The sequence below is a fragment of the Lithobates pipiens genome, unplaced genomic scaffold (genome assembly GCF_037356315.1).
Source record: "Lithobates pipiens isolate NorthernLeopardFrog02 unplaced genomic scaffold, aLitPip1_a1.2 Scaffold_3, whole genome shotgun sequence".
NCBI lineage: Eukaryota > Metazoa > Chordata > Amphibia > Anura > Ranidae > Lithobates > Lithobates pipiens.
Genome location: NW_027507790.1, coordinates 217,974,122 through 217,995,225, shown reverse-complemented (window position 1 = coordinate 217,995,225; position 21,104 = coordinate 217,974,122). Strand labels below are relative to the sequence as shown.

General features: G+C 44.5%; 1 protein-coding gene across 1 annotated transcript in view; it reads left to right on the top strand.

Annotated features, from left to right (window-relative positions):
* Positions 1-14,602, top strand: part of CCDC152 (coiled-coil domain containing 152) — a 96,921-nt gene extending 82,319 nt beyond the window's left edge. The window contains exon 8 of the mRNA XM_077463298.1: positions 14,453-14,602. Coding sequence (XP_077319424.1) covers positions 14,453-14,575 — 123 coding nt within the window. The 3' untranslated portion in view covers positions 14,576-14,602. The remainder of the gene's footprint in view (positions 1-14,452) is intronic.
* Positions 14,603-21,104: the final 6,502 nt, after the last annotated feature.

Genomic DNA, 21,104 nt, shown 5'->3' with positions numbered 1-21,104 from the left:
AAGTTGTGGAGACGTTTAAAGCAGAGTTAGGTTATAAAAAATATCCCAAGCTTTGAACATTTCACAGAGCACTGTTCAGTCCATTATCTGAAAATGGCACAACAGCAAACCTACCAAGACATGGACATCCACCTAAACTGACAGGCTGGGCAAGGAAAGCATTAATCAGAAAAGCAGCCAAGAGGTCCATGATAACTCTGGAGGAGCTGCAGAGATCCACAGATCAGGTGGGAGAATCTGTCCACAGGACAACTATTAGTCGTGCACTCTACAAATCTGGTCTTTATGGAAGAGTGGTAACGGGAAAAAAGCTGCGCTTACTTATATATATATAAACCCCTATTAATGTAAAATGAAAAAACAATCCAATATTAATGATGGAAAATAAAGTCCAGTAAAGTCCAAAAAAATAAAAATTGAATGAAAGCTGTAATTAAACAATCACCACCAACGCGTGATCCACCACCACATAAATTGCACGCTTACCAGAGGCAAGTTTAAATGAAGCCTGTATATATCCAAACACCAACTCTGTAATTGTGCTTCCACAGACCACCTGGATAATATTCATGCAGTGGGAGACATTTTCAGATTCAATTCGCTGGCATCACCCTTCCTTTGATAAGCGTCAATGATGGACCAGAGATAGCAACAACCAAACGGAGCACACCTCCGTCATAAATTCATAAGAATGAGAAAAAGACTGGCCATAGTGTGTATCCGTAAAGTATTATTTAATAAAAGATAAAAATTGCACTTACATAGGTAGCGTAAAAATAGGCAGATAAAAAACTCTGTTTGCCGGCCGGCTGGGCATGGATGCAGGACTGCCCCCTGGGACAGGAGGTCTGGTCTGAGGGGGAAAGGTACCGGGTCCAAAAAGCTGTGCTGGGTCAGGAGGGGAAACCACAGACTGTTCGGCCAGTAGGAGCAACTACCGCAATCTTGATGGCATCTGTAGGAGTCTCTGCAGAAATATGAGAATGACCGGGAACAGGTGAAAGACATATGCCCAGTTGAATCGCCACTGATCTGTTAAGGCATCCACCCCTCCCGCCTTGGACAGTATATAGACTTCTTTTTGAGACCTTCAGTATGTGATACCCCAGTTTTTCTTAAGGATACCAAGCACATCATCTTCAGTGTACCAGTAGTAATGTATTAGTCACGGCCGATGTTGGCTCCCTATATACTATTATTGGCCATAGGGAGGCCATTGCCTCTGTTAAATGGGCTTTTAATAAATCTAAAATATGTAAGTGAAGGGGAAAATACTGTGCTAAACCAAATCAAAGTAAAAATAATTATATAGTAGCCACTAACACACAAATAAAGTCCAAATCGAAGTATCAAAAAATAGTGTAGCGCTAACAAACCGTCACCTAATGAAAGAAAACATATAAGAAAACAACCTCAGTGTACTAAGATCAATATAAGTGACTCAAAGCAACCTGTGAACAAAATATTGGTAGATAATATCATACACACAAATATGTGTGAAATGAATAATAAAACAAAAAACACACAACGTGTCAAAGTCCACATACCATATGGCAGTGCGTCAAACAGGCTCATAGTACTGGATGCCCGATGGTGTATGAATGCCAAACTGAGTTGTGCCAGTAGATCTGCAACTCCAGGCCACTCTCTGATTAATTTATGGCTCCAGAACACTCGACAGCCGGATCAATCTAAGGGACTGTATCGGTGGACAAGTGATCATCATTACCCCAATATAAAAAAGGAACTCCATATGGCGCAGGTCAACCAAAAAATTGTTTATTAGCATGAAAATGACCTTACAGTGAAGTGCAGGATAAAAAGTAAAAAAGTGATCACCAAAGAGATAAAAAAAGCAATGTGGGAAGCAGGAGGTGCTGGCCCGATGCATTTCGACTACAAAGTCTTCCACTGTGGCATAAGATATGATATGTCAAACCTCACTCACTGCCCAAATTGAGGAAGACATTCCTCTCGTATGGCAAGATTTCCAAAAGCTCCGAGAGGCAAAGACCCCACCACCTACCTGGAACAGGTCCTGATCGACACCTATGGGCGGCCTTCTCCCCAATTCTGGCAGTGGAAAGAGCCCATCGCATGCCTGCGAAACCTCCTCCACAAGGGGCTCCCCCTTGTACGTTCATTGCCAAGTTTTTAAACTTTAAAGATCGGGATGCAGTGCTTCGGATGGCTAGAGAGAAAGGGAATATCCAACTGGGAAATTCTGCAATCACATTTTTCCCAGACTTCTCATCTGTAGTGCAGCGTCGGTGTCAGGGCTTTGCAGATGCGAAGAGAGGGCTCCGGATAAAACACCTGAAGTATTCTATGCATGTCTCAGAGTGGAAAGTCCTCGCCTGGATGGAGCAGCTGGAGTCCGTCAGAAATGCAGTTGAGTGACCGACTTGCACCTAGTGGCAACCATGTTGTCTGATCGCCTCCACAACCTTGCATCTGAACACTACAGCAATACTCTTCATTCGTATAGCAGCCCGGTATGTTTCCCCCTACTTGTCTCCCTTTGATTGTCTTTACTGTTTGCTATCTCACCCTGTTACCATGGGGAACTTTAAATTCCCCCATGACAACCTTTGAATAACACTTACCTCTCTGGGCCCCAAGAGTCGGCTTATTGCTGCAAAGGGCCCTGATACCTGTTTTAGCCCTTTATGGCATAATGTTTTTAGGACTATAATTGTGGAGCAAGCGTAGTCCTCTAACTCTCACTCAAGTTACAGCAAATTTTTGCCCCCACAGCAACCGGAACATACTCCCCTCTTACCCGAGACGTCAGAGATCTGGCCTGTATGCTGCCCACATTGCATCCTGGGTCCGGATCATGGAGGGAGCTGGGTGGGTAGTACGTGACCCTTGCTCCCAGCTCATGCCAGCCTCTGCAGCTCTCTGACATAATAACAAGATACTTTGCCTTTTTCTGTTTTTTTTCTCAGTTGCTATCCATTGTTGGTTTTAGGATTGTGCCCCCATCAGTTGGGGAAGATGTAGGGCGGGGAGGGGGGTGGGATTAAGGGTTTTCACATGCTATCGTGCAATACAGCTGAACTTATGAATATTTCTAGGTTACAGAAAGGGATAAATGTCTACTCATGTAAGTCATATACAGATCTACTGCTCCCAATGAAGTGTACACAATATGATTTGTTTTCTGACCTGTTCAAGGAAAGGAGTTTCTGGGTCAATGCTGCAATATTTCACTATCTGTTTCTAGTAATATGGCCATGTTACAGTTACTCACTTGAATTGTGCGGGGGCTTGGGGACAGGGTCAAGAGATCAGCAGTCTTTTCGTTTCTTAAAAAACAAAAAGCAGATATTGTGGTGTTGGTTGAGATGCATGGAGAGGACCGGCTGCAGATGGAGCTCCGCCGTCCATGGATTGGATGGGCCTACCACTCAACCCATTCATCTCATGCATGGGGGGTATCAATATTGATTGCCAAATCAATGTTGTGTTTCTCTCTGCTAAAATATATGGTCAACCATTTCTGTTATTAGAATTTTACATACCACCTATGTTCGATTCCACTATTGTTACAGAGGGCTTAATGTTCATGACCCGTCACCCTTCAATACAAACCATATGGTTGGGGAATTTTAACACTACTTTAAACCCTGGCCTTGATAGACCTCAACTGGCCACCCCATCCGCCACGGCCCCAACCCATACCAGATTCTCTAGACTCATCTCCACCTTTAAACTCATCAACACCTGGCTGCATAAATTTCCGCTTACAAGGGCATACTCGTTCTTTTCGAGCACCAACACTCTTCCAGGATTTCTTTACACAGTTGTATACGACCCAAGTGTCCATGACTGAGGACCAACTAACCGACTTATTAGCAGGCATCAACTTCCCGCAGTTAAACGCAGATCAAGTCGCTCTACTTGAAGCATCCCTTGATGAAGTGGTAACAGCGATTGCTAGCTTTTCCAGATCCAAGGCCCCAGGCTCCGATGGGCTACCCATTGAGTTTTGTGCACAGTATAGTGAAATACTTGCCTCTAAACTACCAACACTTTAAAATTACTTATTTGACAACTCTGTCCTGCCCCCATCCATGAATAAAGCTATCATCATTCTTATCCCCAAACCTGGAAAAAAGACCCGGGCTACCCAGAATCATATAGACCCATTTCATTATTGCAGGTCGATATAAAAATCCTGGCTAAAATCCTAGCACTCCGTCTTAAAGTAATACTAAGCCTAATTCATGGGGACCAAGCTGAATTCATGCCAGGCTGCAACAAATCCTTCAACTTAAGAAAACTCTATATTAACCTGCAGGCAGTATACACCAACTTAGGCTCCCGAGTGGTGGTGGCCCTCGATACGGCTAAGGCTTTTGACCCAAGGGTAAGGTTATGTCAAACAGCTGGCCTTCACAGATGTTTGACCTCACCAGGGGCACCAGACAGGGCTGCCCGCTGTTCCCACTGCTGTATGCCCTAGCAGCTGAGCCCCTAGCCATATCTATCAGGGAGAACCCTGAGATTCACGGCCTACACCTCGGATCTCTAATTGACAAAATCAGCCTATACGTGGACAACACCCTACTTTACTTGGCTGACTCTACCTCCTCCCTTCAAACCGCATTGCAAACGATAGAGTACTTTGGATCCTTCTCAGGTCTTAAAATTAACTGGGAAAAGTCCCAAATCCTGACCATAGATAGCTTCTCCCCTCCCCAATTACAGGAGCATTTGCCATTATAGTGTGTAAACACCATTAAGTTTCTAGAGATACTCGTGTCTAGGACACCATCTGATTACATACCTCTCAATATAGAAGCCCTCTACAATCTAATTAAATCCAAAACTCAAGTGTGGGCACGTCTACCCATCGGATTATGGGGACAAATTAATATCATTAAAATGATTCTGTTACTAAAATACTATACACACTTTGGCATATACCTGTATACTTATCTTTAAAGTATTTTAAATCAGTGGAAGCTCTGCTTAGAACATTTGTTTGGGGCAATAACAGACACAAACTAGCCTGGAGAGTCCTTAAGAACCCCACTGATCTGGGGGGCACGGCCCTACTGGACTTTAACTTGTACTACCTACTATGTTTATTATGTACATTGTTCAATTAAGCCATTTTTGGCTCTTGAAATTTTCAAGGAGGGAGATCATTTTAAAACACGCAATTAATTCAAGCCAATGGATAGGAATTGGTATATCCCATTAGATAGCTGCCATCACAGCACTTGGCTGTGTATTATTCCTAGGGGCCAATTTATCCGTGTCAGGCGCAATTGCGCCTTGGATTCCGATTATAAGGCTCAATCTCAAGTTTTGGCGGAGAGCTTTTTTCCAAAAGGTTACCAAAAGGAACAAGTCCTTATAGATCGTGTTGAGATAGGGAATCGTGACAGACAAACATTGGTTGCTGATTCTAATATGGGGAATAACACGCAGGAGTACAAAATCATCCTTAATCATAATGTACAATACAGACAGTTCGAACAGATCATCTTGAAACACTGGGATGTCCTCAAGAAAAATAGGGTACCTGGCACAGTTCTCCCTACCTGACCCCATTTTATTTACAGATGGGCACCAACCCTGTGAGATGCTATTGCACCTGGAGTCATAGACCCCCCTATAATTAGAGAGAATATGATTTTTTCTTTTCTGTCCGGTTTTTATAGTTGTGGTCGATGCCCAGCGTGTAAACAATGTAAATGCAACAACAAAAAAATTAAAGAATTTGTTTCTTCCCCTACTGGTCAGAGGTATCAGATAAAAAAAACTTGATAACATGTAGCAGACAAGGGGTGGTATATATGCTGGAGTGCAAATGTGGACTCTAGTACATTGGTAGGACCTCTAGACCCCTGAGTATGCGTGTGGGAGAACACGTGAATAACATCAAAAAGGTACACAGATCCCATAGTGTCTCCAAGCATTTCAGAGTATGTCACGATAGGGACCCCAGGGACTTAGTTTTGGTGCATTGAAAAGGTTGACAGACATTGGTGGGGAGGTAACTATATTTGCCACCTTAGCCAGATGGAGTCCTTCTGGATTTTTGAAGCTAAGGTCCTTTCTCCTGAAGGGTTACATTTAGATTTTGATTTCAATTGTTTCATCTCTGATAGGTAGTTTTGTTTATAATTTTTTTTTTTTTTTTTACTAGTTTTGTATTTTTTTCCATATCCTGACTGTTTGTTCATTGTTCATGAAGGTGTGAGATGCGAGGAGTCAGCGGGTGACTAGTGCTTTTTATATCTTATGCATTTTTTATATATATTTTATATACTCACATGCTATATGCTCAGCGAGCATTTTCTTAACTGGCCACTAGGGGTCATTGTGCTGACCTAGTGTTCACTTCCTTACCTGGAAATGGTTTGGTCATGTGATATCCTTTTGCTGATCTAGTGTTCACTTCCTTACCTGTAAGTGGTTTGGTCATGTGATATCCTTTTCTCTGTCCCCTTCAGCAGGAACGCTGATTGATGGGAATTGTGTACCATGTAAGTGTGGAGGCTTAGCCGCGCCCCCTGCTCGCATCATAGTTTCTATGATGACGGATAAGGTTATGCGGTGCATACTATCTAATTATGCCTTTTGCCTTACAGGTTAAAAAAAAAAAAAAAAAAAAAAATCTGCGGGTTTACTACCGCTTTAAGGTGAGCAAAGCGATTGCTCTGAAGGTGGTGGGTCTGTCACCACTATCTTCCTTGAATTGTGCGATTGTCACATGGAATCCTCTTGGTGCTTGCTGGGACTTTTAGTCCTCTTCCACTCTCTTGTTGTACTTTTTTGTGATTGCTTTTTAAATACAATATATATATATATATATAATTTATCATTGTATTTTTAATTTACCTGTTCTTACACTGCATCTTACCTTGTGCATTTTACTTGGATTATGTGATGATTTTTTTGTGCTAGCTGCATTCGTTTTTAGGTTATTTAGGAATTATTTTTTGCGCTGATTGCTTTATTTGTATTTAATTTTTATGATTTATATCACTTGGCTCGGGCCAAATTAAACTTTACTTTATAGTAGGATGCCCAATGAGTATAAAACATGTGGAATGATGGTTTTCATAAAGGAATAGCATGTTTTCTTATTTGGAATTTGCCATTGAAATGTATTGCTGTCAGGGTGACAATTTATATGATTTATATCACTTGGCTGAACATTCCTATATACAAGTTGAACATTCCTATATAGTAGGATGCCCAATTAGTATAAGGCTTCATGCACACGAGACGCAGATGCAAACGCTGCTGGACACATGTTGAAACCGGCGTTTAGAAACGCGCGTTTTGCCGCGATTTTTACCGCGATTTAGCGGCGTTTTACCGCGTTTGCGTTTAGTTAAGCTAACATCATAGACCCTCCCCAGCTCAAAAAAACAGTATTATTAACTATTTCAGCAATTTTGTGAGACCAGAGTGAGTAGCAGCAGCTGTGAGAGCTGCAGTGTACTTGTATTTAGCGTGTCACTTGCCACGGCACCTGCCACAAGTTGTGGATTGTCCACTTGCCACGTGACTTGCCACATCACCTGCCACGTCACTTGCCACGTCACCTGCCACAAGTTTTGGATTGTCCACTTGCCACGTCACCTGCCACAAGTTGTGGATTGTCCACTTGCCACGTCCCTTGCCACGTCCCCTGCCACGTCACCTGCCACAAGTGGATTGTCCACTTGCCACATCACTTACCACATCACCTGCCACAAGTTGTGGATTGTCCACTTGCCACGTCACCTGACACAAGTTGTGGATTGTCCACTCGCCACGTCACTTGCCACATCCCCTGCCACAAGTGGATTGTCCACTTGCCACGTCACTTGCCACATCACCTGCCACAAGTTATGGATTGTCCACTTGCCACGTCACATGCCAGTCACCTGCCACAAGTTGTTGATTTTCCACTTGCCACGTCACCTGCCAGGTCACTTGCCGCGTCACCTGCCAGGTCACTTGCCACGTCACCTGCCACAAGTTGTGGATTGTCCACTTTCCACGTCACTTTCCACTTCACCTGCCACGTCACTTGCCACAAGTTGTGGATTGTCCACTTGCCACATCACTTGCCACCTGCCATGTCACTTGCCACAAGTTGTGGATTGTCCACTTGCCACGTCACTTGCCACCTGCCATGTCACTTGCCACAAGTTGTGGATTGTCCACTTGCAATTGCAATTGTTTAAAATATTTTTCTAATGGTTTTTCATCATTTGCAATCATTTTTGAGATTTTTAATGTAAAAAAAAGGTCACCTTTAAAAACGCATATAAACGCAAACGCGGCTAAACGCGGTAGCGGCGTTTTGCCGCGTTTTGCATCTGAAACGTGGAAATTTTTGCTTCTGAACGCATTTTTTTGCTTCTGGAAAAACGAGATTAAACGCAACTGCATAAAAACGGAAAAAAACGAGACTGTGTGCATGGACACATAGGATAACATTGAATGAGTTCAGAGGCAGTTGAAAAAACTGTCCAACTGCATCTGAACGCGCGTTTAACTGCGTCTCGTGTGCATGAGGCCTAAAACAAGTGGAATTTGGGTGAGCCACAATGGTTTTCATAAAGGAATAGCTTGGTTTCTTATTTGGAATTTCCCATTGAAATGCATGTCTGTCATGGTACCACATTTGGTGCCATATTTTATGATTAAGATCACAAATTAAACTTCCCTATATAGTAGGATCACCAACGAGTATAAAACAAGTGGAATGGAATTTTGGTGAGCCAAGATAGTTTTCATATAGAAAAAGTTATTTATTCAGAACTACCCCTTTAAATACATGGCAGTTAGGGAGACAGAATTGTTGTTAAAGTTCATAATTTTATTATAAAAATTGCAAATGATTGTTTAGTAAATAATCACTTTTGTGAATAAAGATCCAACCTGAATAAGAAGCTGGCTGAATAAGGAGCTAACTTCAGCTTCATGTTTTTGTTTCGGTATTTTTCAGAATTTTTCGGTTTGTTTGTGCCCCCCCCCCCCCCCCCCCCATACTAGTTAGAAGCCCCAAACATTTTATATTTTCTGAAAGCAGAGGCCCTGGTTAAAAAAACGGTAGTGATTTTTTTCGTCACGCGATATTTGTGCAGTTGTTTATCAAATGCAAATGTTCAGAAAAAATACACTTAAATGCATTTTAGTGTACACAAACACAATAAACTACCCAATTTTTAGTAAAACATAAAAGATAATTGCTCCAAGTAAATAGATACTAGAATGTCAAGATTTAAAGTTTCACACACCTGTGGCGACTGAATGGCGACAGTTTTGGGTTCTGACAGAGCCCGTGAGCACATCTGCATGGGGGATTTTCCACAAAGGAGCAAAGCAAGGAAGGTTTCAGACTACCCTGGTAGCAGTTTTTGCAGGTGAATGTGCACAGATGACCAGAGAAAATTGTGCATGTGCAGATGTGCCACAGGGCTTTCCAAGAACCAAAGTCCTTCAGCACATCTGCACATGCGCAGGGGGTGGGTAAAAATTCTCACCTAAGCTTGTAGGCAGCTGTAGTGCAGGGCAGCCTAGCTGGCTGCAAGAGGAAGTGGGTTAGCAAGTGTACATACTCTTCAGCCGATTTGATGTGTTTATGTGTACATATGTTCAGAGCTGTTTGCCTTTATAATTGTCTCCAGCACCATTTTGGAGAAGCCTGGTGTCCTGACAGGACAAGCAAATCTCAGGAGATTTGGTTGGCCATTTTTGGGTGGATATCTTATATAAGAAAGCCCAGCCACATTGATATCAGAACACGTGTGTGTATAGACAGGAACAGGCCAGGGCTGGGAAAAAAAATAGGCCTGGGCATTTTAGACTGGACAGCCAACTTTTCCAGGGACCGGGGGGGGGGGGGAATTTGGTAGACATTCGCGGGGGTGGCTGGTGTCGGTCCTTCACACTGTAATGTGCAGGGACACGTGATATAAAGGGAACTGCACTGTAAAGGGGTACTGCAATGATTACAGTGCCCCTTTACAGTGCAGTCCCCTTTATATTACAGTGTCCCAGTCCTATTGTGGCCATACAACGCTAGTACTGTCTGTCTCCTATTGTGCCCACACTGCCCAGTGACACTGACCTGCTCTCTTTTTGGTGGTGCGTTGCAGCATGGTTCTCTCTCTGGTGGTGCAGGAACAGCATGGCTCTCTCTCTCTCTGGTGGTGTGGTACAGTGTGGCTCTCTCTGGTGGTGAGGTGCAGTGTGGCGCTCCCTCTCTGGTGGTGCAGTGCAGCATGGGTCTCTCTCTCTGGTGGTGCAGCGTGGCTCTCTCTCTGGTGGTGCGGCGTGGCTCTCTCTCTGGTGGTGCGGCGTGGCTCTCTCTCTGGTGGTGCAGCGTGGCGCTCTCTCTCTGGTGGTGCCGTGCAGCGTGGTGCTCTCTCTCTGGTGGTGCGGTGCAGCGTGGCGCTCTCTCTCTGGTGGTGCGGTGCAGCGTGGCGCTCTCTCTCTGGTGGTGCGGTGCAGCGTGACTCTCTCTCTGGTGGTGCGGTGCAGAGTGGCGCTCTCTCTCTTGTGGTGCGGTGCGGCGCTCTCTCTCTGGTGGTGCGGTGCAGTGCGGCGCTTTCTCTCTGGTGGTGCGGTGCAGCGTGGCGCTCTCTCTCTGGTGGTGCGGTGCAGCGTGGCGCTCTCTCTGGTGGTGCGGTGCAGCGTGACTCTCTCTCTGGTGGTGTGGCGCAGCATGGCTCTCTCTGGTGGTGTGGTGCAGCATGGCTCTCTCTGGTGGTGTGGTGCAGCATGGCTCTCTCTGGTGGTACGGTGCAGCATGGCTCTCTCTGGTGGTGCTGGGGCTATTAGTTCCCCAGCACAGTCCTCTCTTTCGTTTTTTATGTCTCCTGTAGTAGCTGCTACAGGCACTTCTGTTTGTTTCCAGGTTTTTCTCTCCCCCCCCCCCCCCAGCAGTTTGCATGCTGGGGAGTGTAGTCAGCTCCCTGCTGAAAACAATTGGGCTACCTTTCTCTGGGACTACATTTCCCATGATGCCCCTCTAGGTCTCTGATTGGCCCTCTGTTGTGGCCAATGGTGAGGGAAGCTTTCTCCTCACATGTGCTGCCGACAAGAGAAGGGGTGGGCACGAGCGGGGGAAACGTCTTCACAGCAGCCCCGCCCCTTGCCTCACCGTGCGGACACCTTGGCTGGAGGAGAAGGAGCAGCCCCTGGGATCAGAGAGCGGAACTGTCAGCGCGGCGCTGAGGCTGAGCTGTGTGTAAGAGGGACACACAGCTCAGCCCATGCAGCCGCCAGTTCCACCGGAGGAGACACAGAACGGCCGCATAGCGGTAGCGGCGAGCGGCGGCCACGGCCTGTGTTAACCATGTTCAGGCCGCGATCACCGCTTACCTCCCGCTGTGCGGCCTAAACAGCAACATTCTTTGGAGCGGGCGGCCCCGGCCCACCGGGCAAATGCCCGGTCTGCCCTATGGCCAGTCCGGGCCTGGACAGGAACAGAGACCTCGCTGTGAGGGAGAGTTAGGAGAAGGTGGGGAGAGTGTTCTCACCTGTGAGGGATAGCTCAGGATTCTTACGGTGTCCTGTATCAGCAATCCTGGTCGAATGAAAGACTCCCCATTGATAATAAAACCGGTGTCCTCGCTGTGAGGGAGGGACAAGTGTATCAGATGACTATATCCATCTGCTGAAGGAATACCGCTGTTACCGGGTAATGTGTGTGACTATCACCCTCTACCGATACTCATTGTGTGCTTGGGTTTATACTGTGTCAGTCAGTGGAAAGTGCCTATAGTGCTGACGAATACAACTACCGCTTAAATCAGAAGTGACTGTGCTGTGTATCTGTGCCTCCATGCTTGGAGTAAAACTACGTGCCTTACTGCTGTAAATACTCTTTCTACTACCGTCTCTCTGGTAATAAACTTTGGTTTATAAAGTCAATACGTGTGATTCCCTTGGTGAAGCCGCTACACCCTACACCTGCTTACAAGCTTTGCAGCACCAATAAAGCACTTTAAAAAAAAAAAAACTATTTATAAAAAGGGGGGGGGGGGGGGGCAGGGCAGCACAACATGCCCTTTAGGCCCCTTTCATATAGGTCAGATACCGTTCCCATGAGCAGGGGATCCTCTCACAGGTTCTTTGCTGATTGGTCAGCTGCGTTTGCTCAGTTTCTGCAGAGGGGACACAGACAGAACTCTGCTTTATAGGCGTGTCTGGGAGTTAACAGACTCCACTGTCTTTTTTCACCCCACTACCCACTGATTGGCCTAAATGAAGAGGACAACTTCCCTTCCAATTCTTTTTTCTTTTTTTAGCGGACTTCTTTACACCTGGAGGTAGGTGGGTGTATATGGACTCAAGTCCGTTTACACCCATCTGTCCATAGGAATGCATGGAACTTGTGATCAAGTCTGCCAGAAAAACTGACAGGGGGACCTGATTGAATCGTCTGTGTAAAATGGGCCTTAGGGTGAAGATCCACTTTAATGTTCTTTGTAACTATGAAAAAAAAAAAAACAACACCATAAAGTAGAACATCACCAGTTCCGCTCCCCCCCCCCCCCCGCCACATTTATATGATTTCAGTATATGATTGCTGTGATGGATATACTCAAAAGACCCCCCCACCCCCTAGTCTACAGGTTCCAGAAGGCTGCGGCCATTCATAAAAGCGCAGCACGGCTGGCACATGCGCAGTGTTAAGTGGCAAGGTGTCACAGCCGGCTGCTCACAGTAAACATGCCATTGCTGGGGACTCGAAGACCGGTGAAGAACTGGCCTGGGTGAGGAAAGCACTGAATCCTTGGACAGGTGAGTGTCTGTTTATTGAAAGTTAGCAGCTACAATTTTTACTAGGTTTTCATTTCACCTTTCCTATTGAGTCTAATGCATTTTGCCAAACTGGTGAAATTTCACCGACATTCCACCCTTTCACCAAAATTTGGGGGAGATGAAAATGATCACATTACCTCATTCCAACAGTTATCGGGGTACAATATTTTTTCATGAAAGTGACATTTTGGGGTTGATTTACAACATTCTGCAAGTGCAATTGCTCCAGAGCTTAGTAAATGAGCAGAAGCTCTGCTGACTTCCATCGTCCAATCAAGTGCAAGCAAGAATGCTGTTTTTTTTTTCATTTTCCTTGCACGTGATCGGGTATTCTTTCCAAAGTGAAGCTTTTACCTCATTTACTAAGCTCTGGAGCAGCTGCACTTGCAAAGTGCACAGTCTATATGCCTTTAGTACATCAACCCCTATTAGTCTTGTACAAGATCGCCCTTTTCTGTGACTATGTAAATTATACAATATATCTTGCTACATGTCAAGATGTCCTTGTGTACACAATAGAATTTCTAAGAATTCAAGGATCACAGAAATTCTTCAAAATAATACCTGTCTCATGTGCTCCTATAGCATTGTGTAGATTAATCATTGTTAATCAGTATGGCAGATGACGTTTAATGTTGAGAAATGTAAAGTTATGCACTTGGGGGCTAAGAATATGCATGCATCACACATTTTAGGGGGAGTACAAACCCCCAGATCCATAGTGGAGAAGGATCTGGGGGTTTCGGTAGAACATAAGCTCAATAATAGCATGCAATGCCAAGCTGCGGTTTCCAAAGCGAGCAAAGTCCTTTTCTGTATTAAGAGAGGTATGGACTCCAGAGAGAGAGATATCATTTTGCCCCTGTTCAAATCATTAGTAAGACCTCATCTGGAATATGCAGTTCAGTTTTGGGCACCAGTTCTCAAAAAGGATATCGAGGAAGTGGAGAAAGTGCAGAGAAGGGCAACCAAACTGATAAGAGGCATGGAGGAACTCAGCTATGAGGAAAGATTAGAGGAATTGAATTTATTCACTCTTGATAAGAGGAGATTAAGGGGGATATGATCAACATGTACAAATACATAAGGGCTCCATATAGTGACCTTGGTGTCGAGTAATTCACTTTACAGTCAACAAAGAGGACAAGGGGGCTCTCTGTATGTCTAGAGGAAAAGAGATTTCATCTCCAAATACGGAAAGGTTTCTCCACAGTAAGAGCTGTGAAAATGTGGAATAGACTCCCTGCAGAGGTGGTTCTGGCCAGCTCAGTGGATTGCTTTATGAGGGGCCTGGATTATTTCCTAAGTGTACATAATATAACTGGGTACTAACATTTATAGGTAAAGTTGATCCGGGAAAAATCCGATTGCCTCTCGGCGGATCAGGAAGGAATTTTTTTCCCTGCTTTAGCAAATTGGATCATGCTCTGCTGGGGTTCTTTGTCTTCCTCTGGATCAACTGTGGGTAAAGAATTGGGTATATGGGATTGTATGATTTTTTTTTTTTTTGTGGTTGAACTAGATGGACTTGTGTCTTTTTTCAACCTGACTAACTATGTAACTATGTGAGAAGGGTGGAGTTTACAGAAGGAAAGAAAAAAAAAACATTTACTTGAATGTGTCTGTTAGCTATTCACAGCTGGCTTTCTTCCCACAGAAACTGCAGCATTTGCAAGAGGAAAAGACCAAAGAAATTGAAAACCTCCGAAGCACAATTAAGGAATTGGAGAGAAGGCTCAACAGCGGAACGGATTCACGCTTAAAAAGGAAACGTTTCTAAAAGTAAAATAAATTTGTGTCATATAAAGCTGCATTCTATAAAATGATTCTTTGATTTGTCCATTCAGGACAAAGCAACAAGTTCACTTTAATAGCAGAGCTGCCAGCTAATCATACTTACCTTTCTTTCATCCTGTCATTTGGCCTCCATGGAGAAAGGTAATCCTATGTAATCTCCAAGTAGCAAAATGTGTCAAGGTTGGTTGCCTGAATGGCCAAGTGCTACATCATGCGGAATATGTGGAAGGAAGGGAAATTAGTTATGTGCTCCCTCATACCTGAAAGTACCGGGTAATTACTTCTGACAGTGAAGTAAACAAAAGTAGTATGGGAGCAAAGGGAAGATCAGTATGTACTACTGGTGGGGCAGCATTAAAGTGTACCTGTTGCCTGCTCTGCATGAGCAAAAGACGGGTTTGCCTCAAAAGACAATTGTCCCCCTCTATAATTTAGTTTAATCAATCCCCCCTACCCCACCTGGAAAAATAGTTAAAGCGGTCCTCCACCCTGAAGTGGAAGTTCCGCTCATCTGATCCCTCCCCCCCCCGTCCGGTGCCACAATCTGCACCCACTTCTGGTACAAGACCGCCGCAGATGACGCGCCAGCACCCCCCAAATCCCCCCCGTTGTGTTCTGAGAAACACACAGATCCCAGGACACAGCGGGGACCAGTAGAGACGTGCATGCACAGTAGGGAACCGGGCAGTGATGCCGCAATGCTTCACTTCCCGATTCCCTGACAGAGGATGGCGGCGGGGGCAGCAGAGAGACGAGCGATTGCTCATCTGCCGCCGACATCGCTGGACCCTGGGACAGGTAAGTGTGAATTTATTAAAAGTCAGCAGCTGCAATATTTGTAGCTGCTGGCTTTTAATATTTTTTTTAAAGGTGAAGAACCACTTTAACTTCTTCCTTGTTTTATTGATCTTCACAGTGCACTTGGAAGTAAAGTCGCTGTAGATCTGAGGGGGACATGCAAGGAAAATAAAAAAAACAGCATTTTAGCTTGCACATGATTGGATGATAAAATCCGCAGAGCTTCCACTTTTTTCAGATCTACCCCTTAGATTTAGAGTGACTGCACTTTCAAGTGCACTTGCAGTGCAAAGTGGATTTGCCTTTCATAAATAACCCCCAGTGTGTCCCTGCCCAGTGTTGCACAGCCTTTTCATCAAAGGCACCCCTGGTGGGTCCTCCTCAGCCCTATTCATTCCTATGAGTAAGCTGTACTCATAGCAGCCTCCTGGGGTCAGCAGAGCACTACTTACCCATAGGAATGAATTAAGCCGCAGCGCACATTTGGACTAAGTAGAGAACATTGAGGGTTATTTACTAAAAGCAAATCCACGTTTCACTGCACGTGCACTTGCAAGTGCTGTCGCTGTAGATCTGAGGGGGGACATGAAAGGAAAATAAAAAACAGCATTTTAGCTTGTACATGATTGGGTGATAAAATCAGCAGAGCTTCCCCTCATTTCATATCTTCCTTTCAGATCTACAGCAACTGCACTTCCAAGTGCACTTGTAGTGCAAAGTGGATTTTCCTTTAGTAAATCAACCCCACTGTTGTTTGGCAGAGCTACACAGTGATTTGCTTGATTGAGGAAGATAAATATTGGTTCGGGTAGACAGCGCTCACAGGTGTGGGGGAATTGTTTTGAAGAAAATTTTAATTGTACCCAAAGCATATTTGTCCATTAAAACTTATCTCCAGACGGATGTGAAAGACTACTAATTTATCTAGAATTATATTCAATAAAACAATTATTACATTTTAATAAAGATTGTGAGGTACCTGAACCTGTAAGGCCGCGTACACACGCGGGGACTGTTCGCTCAACTTTGTCCGCTGAACAGTGTTTCAGCGGACAGTCCGCTCGTGTGTGGGGCTTCAGCGGACAGTTTCAGCGGACAGTTTGACGAACAAAGTTTTTCGGAAATTCCGAAAAACTGTCCGCTGAAACTTGGTTTGAGCGGACAGTCCGCCCGTGTGTAGGCTTGTTCGTCAAACTAAGTCTCGCGCATGCTCAGAAAGAATTTACACGCCGAAGGTTGCATTGCAGTGTATAGGACGTCGTTTTCTAGTCCCGTCGTACGTGCCGTTCACGTCATCGCGCACGGTTTCAGCGGACTGTTCGTTCGTCGTGTGTGGGCAAGTCCGTCCGTGCTAATTTTGAGCGGACTGTCCACTGAAACTGTTTGACGAACAAAGTTGAGCGAACAGTCCCCGCGTGTGTACGCGGCCTAACACTTTACACAGAAGGAGTACGTTTGGAGGGGGTAGGGGCAGCACTATTAGCCACACTGGCTCTACCCTTTTGCACCGTGCCTTTGGCCCCCAATGGATGCCAGAACAGGGCAGAGGAAGGACCTCATCTATGTAACAATGCTACTACATTCATCAGTCAGTAGACTGGGGGTGGATCAATGGCCAAACTGTTTTGCTTAGCTGTCAGGCACAGGCCTCTGGATTTCAGGACTTCACAATTACAAACCTTTTGGCTGGCAAATATAATACGATAACATATAGGTCTTTCAGCTGTGCGTATATATACACTATATTGTTAAAAGTATTGGGACACCTGCCTATACACACACATGAACTTTAATGGCATCCCAGTCTTAGTCCATAGGGTTCAATATTGAGTTGGCCCACCCTTTGCAGCTATAACAGCTTCAACTCTTCTGGGAAGTCTGTCCACACGGTTTAGGAGTGTCTATGGGAATGTTTGACCCTTCTTCCAGAAGTGCATTTGTGAAGTCAGGCACTGATGTTGGACGAAAAGGCCTGGCTCTAATTCATCCCAAGGTGTTTTATTGGGTTGAGGGCAGGATTCTGTGCATGCCAGTCAAGTTCCTCCACCCCAAACTCATCCATGTCTTTATGGACCATAGGTGTGTGCAGCCTATTGCATTAGGGTGTTCACCCCAAAACTCAAACACACATGCCTTTCTGTGCAGGCCTCAGCTGCATGGTACAGTGACTGAATGGGAAATGCTCCGTGTCGAGTGGCTTTCTGTGCATTCACAATCTGAAGCATAGTAAATGTGTGTTCATTTAGAAAAGGCAGGGGCCGGCAAATTACATTTACTAGCTCCTTCCCCCGCTCTGCATTCTGAAACATCCCCCGCAGCAGCTGGGTGGAGAGGAGGGAAGCCAGAAACACTGCAGGGCAAGTGGGGGTAAGCCGGCTGTAGAGGCAATCTCTGCAGGGAGGTTTTTACTGTCATAAATACAAACAATCTCTCTCTCTCTCCATCTCTTAGGACTGCTTGGCCACACTAGTAAGGTAGGAAGGATTTGACAAAAATGCAGGACAACTACAGAGAGGATTTCCTTAAACACACAAGGAACCATAGGAATGCTCAGGAGGATAAGAGACTAATCAGAATACTATTGTTTGGGTGATATTTGGGGGCCCTTGAGGACTAGAGTTACCACATCGGTTTGTTTACATGTGCCTGTTTTTTTTTTTATACCAGCTTCGGGTTTGAAGCCTCTCACTTCTTTGTTATCATTCTATCCATTGGTTGTCTTCTACTCACCCTTCACTTTACAGTAAAATTAAGTCATTGAAGTCTAATGCCCCATACACCCGGTCGGAAATTCCGCTGGACAAAGTCAGATCGGATTATGTTGTTGGAAAATCCGATCGTGTGTGGGCTCTTTTTCTGTTGGAATTTCCGACGGAAAAAGTTTGAGCGTTGGATCTAAAATTTTTCGACAACAAAATCCGATCTGACTTTTTCTGATTGTGTGTAGTGCATTCCAACGCACAAAGTGCCACGCATGCTCAGAAAAAATTTGGAGATGGAAACTATGGGCTACTGGCCTCTACGTAGTCCCGTCATACGTGTTTTAGGTCACTTCGTTCCGAACGATCCGATTTTCCAACAACTTTGTGCGACCGTGTGTATGCAAGACAAGTTGCGGTCAAAATCCGTTGGAAAAAATCTGACGGATTTTGTGGTCGGAATGTCCTACCGTGTGAATGGGGCATAACAGTAAAGTCAGGAAAATAACAGGCGGAATGTGAAGGGGAGTGACAATATTAGAGTCAGGAAGGACGCGTGGGGGGGAGAGGGGTGGAAGTAGCAGCTCATCACTTCTCTTAAGGACTTGTGTATACAAATATTGCAGGGTAATGCAGGTAAAAGCACTCTTTGTATGTTTTGGTAAAGCCCCATACACACTATCAGATTATCTGTTGAGTTTTTCCTTCAGATTTACCAAAACCATGTAGTGCAAAGGCCTGCCTGATCGCATACAAATTGAAATGCCTAAGGTTTGTCCTCATATTATATGGTTTTGGTAAATCTGAAGGAAAAACTCAGCAGATAATCTGATAGTGTGTATGGGGCTTAAGACATGCATTTAAAATGCTTAAAACAGGTTTTGTAAAGGTGATATGTATACTGTTTGTTAAATAAAATGGCTTTTTTAGGACGTTGACAATTAGTAGAATTTAAAGAATTTTACAGTGTAGTCAATGAATTTCGGATGATTTTTCCATTGATTGCAACTGTTTTAAAGTGAACGTATAATCTTTGAATGTGTTCTTTAAGAAATGCATGTGAAAGAGACCAGCTTTAAGTAAATAATCTTTCAATGTGTGTTAATATATTGCCTCTATGTACAGTTTTGTAATTATATGTGTAGATGGAACCATCTATATTTGTTCATTAGCTATCCAGGCTATGCTTCCAGTTCTACAGTGTTTCAGCATGGTTGTGCTTCACTGCTTGAAGGTAGGTAGGAACAGAGCCAGAGTATCCAAACATCAGTTTAAAGCGAAGGCTCAGAACCCCCTGGGCCCTTCTTATTATTGATGGTACCTGGTCTCATCACGCGTAGCCCATCTTCAGCCTTCCCATACTGGTCTGTGCTTTCATGGCTGCCCAATGCCAGACAAATTTTTACATACCTGGTGGACATGTCCCATGCTAATATGGTTTTTGTCCTCTGGGATGACCTTAAAGTGAATAACTCAACACCAAGTTCACTATATGGCCCCCTTATGTAGTTGTACATGTTGATCATATCCCCCCTTAATAGCCTCTTCTCAATAGAGAATAAATTCAGTTCCTCTAATCTTTCCTCAAAACTCAGCTCCTCTTATCAGTTTGGTTGCCCTTCTCTGTACTTTCTCCAGTTTCTCAATATCCTTTTTGAGAACTGGTGCCCAAAACTGAACTGCATATTCCAGATGAAGTCTTCCTAATGATTTGTATAGGGGCAAAATGATATCTCTCTCTCTGGAGTCCATAACTCTCTTAATATAAGAAAGGACTTTGCTCGCTTTGGAAACCACAGTTTGGCATTGCATGCTATTAGGCTTATAATCTACCAAAACCCCCAGAACCTTCTCCACTATGGATCCCCCCAGTTGTACTCCCCCTAGTATGTATGATGCATGCATATTCTTAACCTCCAAATGCATAACTTTACATTTATCAACATTAAACCTCATTTGCCACTTAGTTGCCCAAATAAACAGTGCATTGAGGTCGGCTTGTAAGTTGGAGACATATTGTAAGGATGTTATTCTACTCCATAGCTTCCTGTCATCTGCAAAGGCTGAAATTGTACTTTTATCCCAGACCCTATATAATTTATAAAGATGTTAAAAGGTAAGGGTCCCAGTGAGGCTGCAACAATGGGCACAGTGAGGATGCATTGATGGGCACAGTGAGGATGCATTGAAGGTCACAGGTGAGTCTGCATTTTATGGGAACAGTGAGGCTGCAATGATGGGCACAGTGAGGCTGCATTGGTGGACACAGTGAGGCTGCAATGATGGGCACAGTGAGGCTGCAATAATGGGCACATTGGGGATGCAATGTTGGGCATAGTGAGACTGCAATGATGGGCACATTGAGGATGCACTGTTGGGCACAGTGAGGCTGCAATGATGGGCACAGTGAGGCTGCAATGATGAGCACAGTGAGGCTGCATTTCATGGGCAGTGAGTCTGCATTGATGGGCACAGGTGAGTCTGCATTTCATGGGCACCGTGAGGCTGCAATGATGGGCACAGTGAGGCTGCATTGGTGGACACCGTGAGGCGACAATGATGGGCACAATGGGGGCGGGATACTACATGTAGATTAATAGAGGCTTCACCTCCCTCTTATTCTAAGACACAGGCTGGAGGGGCATGGCACAACCTGTGACCGGCAGAAGTCTGCCCATACCATGACCATGTTATTGCCAAAAAATAAGGATTTGATTTCAAATATATATTTGTATGACATTTTAAAACAGCTTATTGATATAAAAGTTTATTTATTTATTTTTGCACTGTATTCCAAAGGCTGTTTTTTGAACTTATGACCAGTAGCAGAGGACTAGAAGCTCCCCCTGCTTATATTTCCTTGCAGACAGGCTGGGGAAGAGCTGGGTCATGTGACAGCTGAATATTGATTAGGAAAAAAAGTACTTGATGTTTTTTTATTAAAATAATTACAGTGCCATTATTCAGATACAGAAATAGAAGGGAAAATGGAAATTAAACAGCGTGTGTTTAGTA